Source organism: Portunus trituberculatus, chromosome 4 (genome assembly GCF_017591435.1).
Source record: "Portunus trituberculatus isolate SZX2019 chromosome 4, ASM1759143v1, whole genome shotgun sequence".
NCBI classification, from domain to species: domain Eukaryota; kingdom Metazoa; phylum Arthropoda; class Malacostraca; order Decapoda; family Portunidae; genus Portunus; species Portunus trituberculatus.
Genome location: NC_059258.1, coordinates 4,825,071 through 4,835,541, shown reverse-complemented (window position 1 = coordinate 4,835,541; position 10,471 = coordinate 4,825,071). Strand labels below are relative to the sequence as shown.

Below are 10,471 nucleotides of genomic sequence, written 5' to 3'. Positions count from 1 at the left end.
CAAACATGATGTACCTCCCTCCGCCAGCAAAGACCTCACAAACCACACATGAAAACCACATAAACCCAAACAATAAACAAACAAACCAATCATAACATAGACGTTCTGTACAAACTGGCTCCAACTAACACTATTTCCCCGCACACACACACACACACTACCGGATTCCTGCGCCCGTCTTACGAACCCTTGTAACGAAGTACATGATGCAACACACACACACACACTGCCCATCACAATCCCTAGACACTTCCTGCCTCATGCCTAGTTTAAAGATGAGAGAGAGAGAGAGAGAGAGAGAGAGAGAGAGAGAGAGAGAGACGCAACCTTAGCTTATCACTAGCAAAGAAACATCCATTCACCTCCCCCGATCAAACACTCTCTCTCTCTCTCTCTTCTTTAAACTAGACACGAGGGAAGAGAAAGACACAAGACAACATTTCACTTTATTACAAAACTCTACACGATTGTATTGGGAAGAGGAGGAAGAGGATGTACAAAATAATGAATAATGATTAAATGAATGATAGAATAAATGAGTGGAATATAGAAGAAAAGAAGGAGGAGGAGGAGGAGGAGGAGGAGGAGGAGGAGGAGGAGGAGGAGGAGGAGGAGGAGGAGGAGAAGGAGGAGGAGGAGAAGGAGGAGACACAAGACATGGAAACAATGACCAATATAAATAATAATAATAATAATAATAATAATAATAATAATAATAACAATAATAATAAGAATGAAAATAAGATGGAATGTCAAGACAGGGAGGAGGAAATCATCTTCTTCTTCTTCTTCTTCTTCTTCTTCTTCTTCCTCCTCCTCCTACTCTTCACAAAATGGTACTCAACTTTTTAAAAACTCATATAAAAAATAAATATACACAAAAATTATCATTTTCTGTTTAACGTCTGAAACTGTCTGGCATGTAGTAGTAGTAGTAGTAGTAGTAGTAGTAGTAGTAGTAGTAGTAGTAGTAGTAGTAGTAGTAGTAGTCGTCACTGTAGTCGTTTGAGCCAGACAGCCCATCATTAACAGCATCAGTATAACAATATAACTTAAAACACTGGGAATGAATGAAGGAAGAAAGGAAGAATGAAAGAAAGACAGGAAGAAAGGAAAGGAAGGAAGAAAAGAAAGAGAGGAAGGAAGGAAGGAAGGAAGGAAGGAAGGAAGGAAGGAAGGAAGGAAGGAAGGAAGGAAGGAAGGAAGGAAGGAAGGAAGGAAGGGTTGGTACAAAACATGCATTACTAACCACTAAGTCTCTATCTACTGGTACAAGAACAGGTTTTGTGCCCAACTTGTTCCTAACCCCCACTCGGAACTCCTCTTCATGGATCTGACTGTTTTGTTCTCTCTCTCTCTCTCTCTCTCTCTCTCTGTCATTCTCACATACTTTTCTTGATCTTTTTCCTGTTGTTACTTCCTGCTTTTGTATTTTAATCTGTTTCTCTTTATCTTTCTTTCTTCAGCTAAATTTTCCTCTCTCTCTCTCTCTCTCTCTCATATTTTTCCTCCGAGTTCAAAACAGGATCTAAACGCACACACACACACACACACACACACACACACACACACACACACACACACACACACACACACACTTCACTAGAATATATAACAAACACAAATTCACAACTTCCTCCATCCCGTCATCTTAATCAGTACAAATTTGAGTAAAAAAAGAATATTATACAGTAAATGTCATTATTTTTTCACATTCGTCTTAATCCTTATTCTCGCTTTTGTCATTGTTATTATTAGGTTTTTTTTTTTGTTTTTTTATCACAATATTATAATGTCTCTTTTCTTTTTTCCTTTGCCAAATTTTCACGTCCATTATCATCATTTTGGAAGATGGTGAAGAATTATGCGTTTTCGTCAAAATCTTATCAAATCTTTTTTTAATTAATTCACCAGCTTTACTCTTCCACTTTGTAATCTTATCGTCTTATCTCTTCCCTATCTATCCAAGCTTTATTAAGACTTTCCTACCCATCCCTCTTCTTTTCCATTACCTTATCTTCCTCCACTATCACTTCATGTCTTTCCTTCTCACCTTCAAGTAATATATAACACAAACTCCACCAAACATTTACACTTTATACCACCTCACCTTCCTCCTATCTACTCCACCTAAAGCCTTTCTTAACCCATCATCACCTTTACACTAACTACCTTACATCTTCTATCTCCACTTCATTCTACCTACTCTGCCTTCTTCTTACGCCTCCCCTTCCATCCTGTGCTCCAGCTGCCCTCTTGCCAGACTTAATGTACATACTGCGAGGCCTTCCCTTCTTCCTCTCCGCTCTCTCTTTCTCCTCAAGCTCCTGGTTCTCCCTCTCGATCAGTGTGATGAGTGTGTTGCAGCGTCTCTGGAGCTCCAAGGCTGTTCTGCTCTTGATGAACCAGTCAAAACGGAACTGTGGTGCTGATCTGAGGGTTGCATTAAGGGAGGTTAAGGTTGTGTGTAGTGTGAGTGTGTGTGGAGTATGTGAGTGTGTTTGTCTTGATTATCAAAGTACAGTCAACCTAACATAACACTTCAAACACAGCACACACTCACCTCACAGCAGCTCGCAGTTCCTCATACACATTCTCCTTGTCAAAGCCCAGTTTGTGAAGCATGCACACCAGAAACCTGTCCTCCTCTTCTGTGTAATTCTTCCCCTTGTTCGTTCCATAGGAGATTCGCAGCTGGTGGAAGGGAGCCCTGTACCTTGCCATCTGTGGGGAAAGATGGCAGCAGTGAGTGGTAAGGTCAGGAAGTTAAGGAGTGTTTGCAGTGTGTATTGTCAAGAATGAAGTTTAGAGAAGAAAAATTGTGTAAAATGTAATGTTATCTATTAGACACAGGGCAGGGAAGAGGAATAAGGTGTCTGTGTGTGTGGCATGGACAAGGAGTTTAGGAGTGTTTGCTGAGTGTATTGTCAAAAAGGAAGTGTTTAGGGGAGAAATATAGTGTAAAATGCAATGTTATCTATAAGAGAGAGGATAGGGATGTGTGGTAAGGGCAGGGAGGGGGCTAGCAGTGTCTGTGGTAGGGACAGGAGAGTTTGTGAGTGTATTATAAGGTATTATAAGAAAGGAAGTGTTCAAGGAGGGCAACATTGTGAAATTTTGTTATCTGTGAGAGAGATGGTAGAGATAAAAGGTAAAGTATGGATGCAATTTCACTCTGTTACTCTCCTTAAAAACTAACAAACAAACAAATACACAAACTCTCTCTCTCTCTCTCTTTACCTTATCTTCCTGTCCTCTGCCTCACCTCTATCTCTCTCTTTCCTTTCTCAATCCTCCTCTATTCATCTCATTAATTTCCCTCCAATCCCTTTCCTTTCTCCTCCACACCCACACCTCTCCACCTACTCCATCTTTAGCACCAATCAACCTCCACACACACACACACATAACCATCTACTCTACCTCTAGCAATCACCAATCTCCACACAGTCACTCCACACCACCACATAACCACTTACTCCACTCATCAACTTCCACACTCACACATAACCACCAACACCACCTCTAACACCCATAAACCTCCACACAGTCACTCCACACACACACACTACTCCACCTCTAGCACACATCACCCTCCACAATCACCTTTGCATCCAGGGCCTTCTTAATGGATGCACGTCGCTGGATCTTTGCCTCTCCTCTCTCTATCTGTGCCAGGATGCGGTCACAGTCTTGCAGCTCCGAACAGCGCTCCCAGAACACTGCTGAGTACTCCATTACCTCCTCTGGGGTCTTGCCTTCCACCTCCTGTAGTGATGGGATAAGATGAGGTGACTGGGTGTGTCTGTGTGTGCTTGGTGGAGTGTGTTTAGTGTGTTATTTATCGTTCTTGTTCTCTTGATAGGTTAATGTGATAAGGAGATATACTTGTTAACACACTCTATCTCTTATATGTCTGTATGTCAACACACAATCTCTCTCTCTCTCTCTCATCCTTGTCCACTCTCTCTTTCTCTCTCTCTCTCTCTCGCACTCATCCACACCCCCACACTCTCTCTCTCTCTCACCTTCTCCATCTCTCCTTCCGTCTCTCACCTTCTCCATCTCTCCCTCCGTCTCTCACTCTCGTCCGTCTCTCACCTTCTCCATCTCTCCCTCTCGTCCATCTCTCACCTTCTCCATCTCTCCCTCCATCTCTCACCTTCTCCAACTCTCCCTCCGTGTCTCACCTTGGCAATGTTCTCTATGTCATCCCGGCCATACTTCTCATTGGCCTTGATGAACTGGTTGAAGTCCCTCTTGCTCCAGTTGAGAAAGCCTTGAGTCAACAGCTGGTCCCTCTCCTCCATCTCCTCCTCAGTCACTGGTTCGGCTTCATCAATCTTCTGCTGCTCCTCTCGCTGGATCCTCGCTGCCTCTCCCATGTATTCTGGGTTCTTCGGTACCTGTTTGGGGTGTTGGGTTAGCTTAGGGTTGGGTTGAGTTGCGTTGGATTCGATTAGTTTTAGTTGTGTTAGAAAAGTTTAGTTTAGTTTATTTTAGTTGTGGTGTGGTGTGGTGTGGTGTGGTGTGGGGTGGTGTTATGTGTGTGTGTGTTGTGGTGTGGTGGGTGGGTTGGGTTGGGTTGGGTTGGGTTGGGTTGGGTTAGGTTAGGTAAGGTAAAGGTAATGTACAGGTAGGTTAGGTTAGGTAAGATTAGGTAAGGTAAGGTAACGTAAACTAAGATAAGGTATGGTATGGTATGGTATGGCATGATATGGTATGATGAAGTGAGGTGAGGTGAGGTGATGAGGTGAGGCAAGGTAAGATAAGGTAAGGTATGGTGAGGTGAAGTGAGGTTTGGTTATGTTGTGGGTTTTATTAAGTTAGTTTTAGTTGTGTTGGAAGACTCTTTTGATATTTGTTGCACTGGGTTGCATTGGGTTTGGCTTGGTTAGATTAGATGACACTTAATAAATCAGGAAAGTAAAAATTTAGGACTTACACAAAACTTAAAATACCACAAAACTCTAAAAAATACTTCAGCAGTTAAAAAATATATAATTAAACATAACCTTAGCTGTACAAACTCCGCACACACGCACACGCACACACACACACACATATACAGCCACAAAAACACACAAATACACACACTAACACACACACTCATATATGCAGCTGCAAAAACACACACACACACACACACACACACATACAGCCGGACCTTGTAAGCAACAGTCTTGCGGTAGTAGTAAATCTCTTTGTCCAGCAGTTCAAACAGTCTGGGCGGGAAGAACTGGAAGTCTTGCACAACAGGCTGCTTGGGGGGCCGGGGTGCCTGGAGGAGGGAAACAGAAGAGCTGCGTGAGAAAGGAACACGGGAGAAAATAGAAATAAAAAACAAACATCTACACCCCTAAACACCTCCCTCAAAAAAACACAAATCCTGAAAAACACAAAAACCCACATTTACCCTCCCAAAACATCCCCAAAAACACAAAATCCCACATTTACCCCAAAAAACACAAAAACCCATTTACCCTAAAAAACATAAAAAAAGACACAACACACTCATTTATCCCACAAAACATCCAAAAAACCACATTTACCCATCAAAACATCAGACACAACACACTCATTTACCACACAAAACATTCAAAAAAAAAAAAAAAAAAAAAAAAAAAAAAAAAAAATTTACTGCCCAAAACATACAAAAACCACAAAAAACACATTTACCCTAAAAAAAAAACTTGCATTTACCACCCCCCCGAAAACATCCAAAAAATCACAAAAACATTAAAAAAACACAAAAACCACATTTACTCCCTCCCCTAACAAAACATCCCCAAAAAATGCATATACCCCCCTATGCCCCCTCCCGAAGACTCACTTTAGGCGCCTTGGGTTCGGACACACGCAGGGCCTCTCTAAAGTAAGCATCCACAGCGTAGTTAGCCTTGCGTTCCCTCTTGGGCGGCTCAATCCACATGCCCACGATTGCCTTCTGTTTGTTCCTGTAGTCCTCTCCCTCAAACTGGTACACAGAGTTGGTGGGGACATCTAAGGTAAACTGACGCAGGGATGACTCTCCTAACGCCTCCAGTTTCTTGTTTAGCTCCTCTGTCTGTCGGGGGAAGGAGAAACCATTATTGTTTGCCCTTTTTCCTTTGGTGTTAAAAGTTTTCAAGGGTTGGAAATAAGCAAAGTATGATTGTAAAAATGGTCTTGTATTGTTTCAGTGAATTAGTAAGGTGCAAAACAGAAAATAAGGTCAAGAACAGGACATTATTTTCTCCTTTTCATTTTGTATTTAAGTTTTCAAAGGTGGGAAATAAGTAAACTATGATTGAAGAAAAGGTCTTGTATTCTTTTAGTAAATTAATAAAGTGTGAAACAGGAAATAAGGTCAAGAACAGGACATTTTTTCTCCTTTTCCTTTGGTGTTAAAGTTTTCAAGGGTGAGAAATAAATAACGTATGATTAAAAAAAAAGGATCTTCAGTAAAAAAAAGTAACAAAAGCAATGAAGTATGAAATCAGGTTGGGAAACAAAGATGAGGGCATTTTTTCCCTTCTCTTTCAGTAAATTTCAAGGATGGGAACTGAGCAAAAACAGATTGGGAAATGGACTAACAATCACATTTCTTCAGTTAAATGAGTCAGGAAAGGTGTGAAACAGGAAATAAGATCAAGAATAGGGAGATATGTAAAAATAGGTAGAGTAATTTTTTTCCCTTCTCCTTTATATACAAGTGTTGAGTAAAAAATAAATAGATATATATAACAAGAGAGTATTTTTTCTCTTCACTTTTTTTAATGCAAATCTCAAGGGAGAACAATAGAAAAAATAGATAAAATTAAACAACAAAAAACAAACATTGAAAACATTAGAAACATCACGAAGACAAGCAAAATATAAACAAAAACAACCAAACCAAAACACCTTCAAACTATCACAAACCAGCTTGGGGACTGGCATGTAAGTGGGGCTAATTCTTTCACCATTTCTTGTTACCCTTCACACATATCCCTTCTTACATAAACAAATAAAAGAAATAAAAGAGAACACACACACACACACACATACACCCTTTCTCTCACATAAATCAATCAATAGACAAATCAATGAACGACACAAACACACACGTACCCTTTCTTCTCCTCTACCAATAATAGCATCAACATCCTCATCAGTGAACTCATCGTCCTTGCCCTTGAAGACCTCATTGGCACCATGTCTGATCATAGCAAGCATCTCATCCTTGGCCAGCGCATTTGTCTTGTTGTCCATCAGCCGGCCTGGGAGGGAGACAAAATGCAGGTTAGTGTGTTGGGGGTTGAGAGAGTTGTCTTTGGGTAGGTAGAAGGCTGTTTGTGGGTAAAGAAGAGGTTTGTTAGAGTGTTTGGGTATGTTGAAGGCTGTTTGTAGTAAAGAAGAGGTTTGTTAGCGTGTTTGGGGTGTGTTTGAGTATGTTGAAGGATGTTTGTAGTAAAGGAGAGAGTTGTTAAGTGTGTTTGAGGTGTTTGGGTATGTTGAAGGATGTTTGTGGGTAAAAGAGAGGTTTGTTAGCGTGTTTGGGGTGTGTTTGGGTATGGTGAAGTGTGTTTGTGATGTGTTTGGAGTGTGTTGTGTGTGTTGAAGGCTGTTTGTGGTGTGTTTGGAGTGTGTTGTGTGTGTTGGTGTGTTGAAGGTTGTTTGTGGTGTGTTTGGAGTGTGAAGGGGTGTGTTGAAGTATGTTGGGGTATGTTTAGCTGTGTTAAGGTTCTTTATAGTATGTTTGAGTGTGTTGGACTATTTAAATGTGTCTCTGTCTTTTATGTCTCAAGAACAATTCAATCTATCTCTTTATCTGTCTTTATCTCTGTCTCTACAACAATTTAATCTATCTCCATTCAACCTATTTCCTTAGAACAATTCAATCTATCTCCTTATCTCTGTCTGTCTAGAACAATTCAATCTATCTCTTTATCTCTGTCTATCTGTCTCTAGAACAATTCAATCTATCTCTTTATCTCTGTCTATCTGTCTTTAGAACAATTTATCTGTCTTATTTACTCTTTTACCTCCTTATCTTTGTCTTTATCTCTTTAGAACCATTCAGTGTATCACCATATCTGTCTTTATCTCTCTACAACAATTCAACATATCTCTTTATCTGTCTCCTTATTTCTGTATGTTTATCTCTCTGTCTCTAGAAGCATTCAATCTATCTCTTTATCTCTGTCTCTAGAACCATTCAATCTATCTCCTTATCTCTGTATCTTGATCTCTCTGTCTCTAGAACCATTCAATCTATCTCCTTATCTCTGTCTCTAGAACAATTGACTACCTCTGTATCTGTCTATGTCAGTCTCACCTTGCTGGATGACCATCTTGTCCAGCCTAAGCTTCACCTCGGCCCTCTCCACAAGCTTCTCCTCCATCGAGTTCTCCTGGATGAAGCGGAACACCTTCACCTGCTTCTTCTGGCCAATACGGTGAGCTCGGTCCATCGCCTGCCGGAAAACAATGGCTCAGTGTTCCTTGTTTAACTGATGGAAATGTTAGTAACTGTGCTATTGTTTTGATTTATTTATTTATCTTTTTGTTTTTGGTGTTATTATCCTCTCTCTCTCTCTCTCTCTCTCACCTGTAGATCCATCTGTGGGTTCCAGTCTGAGTCGAACAGAATGACAATATCAGCAGTGGCCAAGTTGATGCCCAGACCACCAGCGCGTGTTGACAACATGAACAGAAACTTCTCTCTGGTAAAAAAAAAAGGGAGAGATAACTGAGAGGTGCTTGGGTGTATTCAAGTGTGTTTGTGTGTATTTGGGGCGTGTTTAAGTGTAAAATAAACACCCACATACAAAAACAAATGAAATAAAACACAAATAAGTCTTACCTCGCAACCCAAACACAAACGCACCCAAGCAAATCCACAACACACAAACACAAAACACACACAACTCCCAGACCACAAAACCACACCCAAAACCCTAAAAAAAAACCACACCCGAACAGCCACAAAACACATTCAAAAACCCTAAAACAACCAAAATGTTTCAGAACACCCACAAAACACATCCAAAATGCATCAATACACTCCAAAACACACCAAAACATCCCCAAAACACACCCAAACACCTAAAAACACAGCTAAACACCCCACAAATACACACCAAAACATCCCAAACACAATTAAAACATAAACAAACACCCATAAAACACACCCTAAACACACCCCAAAAAAACCCAAACACTCTAAACACTCCCAAACACAACCAAAACATACCCAAACATCCCTAAAACACACCTAAACATCCACAAAACACATCTGACCACCCCAAAACCCCCCAAAACACATTCAAACACACCCAAACACCCCCTAAAACACCCGACCAACAAACAGCACACAAAAACGTACGAGTCCGGGTGATTATATTCGTCGATCTGCCTCTGCCGGTCCTCGTGAGCTGTCTGGCCGTCAATCCTGCAGTAGGAGTACTTGCGCCACACACAGTAGTCCTCCAGAATGTCCAGCATCCTTGTCATCTGAGAGAACAGCAGCACACGGGACCCCATCTCTTGCAGTTTGGGGAGCAGTTTGTCCAGCACTATCATTTTGCCAGAGTTGCTCACCTGTGTGTGTTGGGAAGGTTTGGTTAGGTTAGGTTAGGTTGGGTTGGGTTGGGTATGTTAGGATAAGGTGTTAGTAGTAGTAGTGGTAGTGGTAGTGGTGGTGGTGGTGGTGGTGGTGGTGGTGGTGGTGGTGGTGGTGGTGGTGGTGGTGGTGGTGTTTTTGGGGAGGTCGCTGTCGTCGTCTTCTTCCTTTTTTTTTTTTTTTTTTTTTTTTTTTTTTTTTGTGGTGGTGGTGGTGGTGGTGATAGAAATAGAAAAAGAAGTAGAAGTAGAAGAAAGAAGAAAGAAGAGAACAAGACAAAGATAAGATGATAATATGTAGTACTAGAATAGAAGAGATCAAGAAAAAGAAAAGAAAAACGATGATGAAAAGTAGTAGTAGTAGTAGTAGTAGTAGTAGTAGTAGTAGTAGTAGTAGTAGTAGTAGTCTTCTTTTCCTTCTTTTCTTTCATGATCTTTCTCTATCACTCCCTTCTTCCTCTATGCTCTCAACTTTTCTCCCTCTTCCTCTCCCTCTAAGTATCTCTCCTCATCCTTATCTCTATTCTCTCCCTCTCTCCTCTCAAAACTCTCACTTTCTCTCCCTCCTTATATCCTTTTCTCTCCATCCTTCCTTACTATTCTTCACCTGTACTCTCTCTTACTATTCTTTAAACAGTAGATAAAATACACAATATCTCTCTCTCTCTCTCTCTCCATTTCTAACCCTTCTCTACATATCCTCAATTTCTCTCCTTCTAAACAACCCTTTCTCTCCAAACCAATCTGTATTCTCATTCTCTCTCTCTCTCTCTCTCTCTCTCTCTCTCTCTCTCTCTCTCTCTCACCAGGTGGTAATCGGTGGTGTAGGGAGGGCCCGGTTCAGCGCCATCAAAGAGGTAAGGGTGGTTGCAACACTTCCGCAGCT

At 41.1% G+C, this 10,471-nt stretch overlaps 1 protein-coding gene and 1 long non-coding RNA gene across 3 annotated transcripts in view; both read right to left on the bottom strand.

Moving 5' to 3' along the window:
- Positions 1-433: 433 nt before the first annotated feature.
- LOC123510973 overlaps positions 434-10,471 on the bottom strand; it is a 28,758-nt gene continuing 18,720 nt past the window's right edge. The window contains exon 2 of the long non-coding RNA XR_006676663.1: positions 434-1,373. This is a non-coding gene — a long non-coding RNA (uncharacterized LOC123510973). The remainder of the gene's footprint in view (positions 1,374-10,471) is intronic.
- LOC123510912 (chromatin-remodeling complex ATPase chain Iswi-like) overlaps positions 1,683-10,471 on the bottom strand; it is a 19,561-nt gene continuing 10,772 nt past the window's right edge. For both annotated transcript variants that reach the window (XM_045266397.1, XM_045266405.1), the window contains 11 exons: positions 10,392-10,471; positions 9,350-9,564; positions 8,573-8,687; positions 8,300-8,438; positions 7,093-7,241; positions 5,834-6,067; positions 5,168-5,281; positions 4,191-4,406; positions 3,607-3,768; positions 2,564-2,724; positions 1,683-2,433 (listed from right to left, as the gene is read on the bottom strand). The exon at positions 10,392-10,471 is cut by the window's right edge and continues 86 nt beyond it. In XM_045266397.1, coding sequence (XP_045122332.1) covers positions 2,199-2,433; positions 2,564-2,724; positions 3,607-3,768; positions 4,191-4,406; positions 5,168-5,281; positions 5,834-6,067; positions 7,093-7,241; positions 8,300-8,438; positions 8,573-8,687; positions 9,350-9,564; positions 10,392-10,471 — 1,820 coding nt within the window. In that variant the 3' untranslated portion in view covers positions 1,683-2,198. The remainder of the gene's footprint in view (positions 2,434-2,563; positions 2,725-3,606; positions 3,769-4,190; positions 4,407-5,167; positions 5,282-5,833; positions 6,068-7,092; positions 7,242-8,299; positions 8,439-8,572; positions 8,688-9,349; positions 9,565-10,391) is intronic.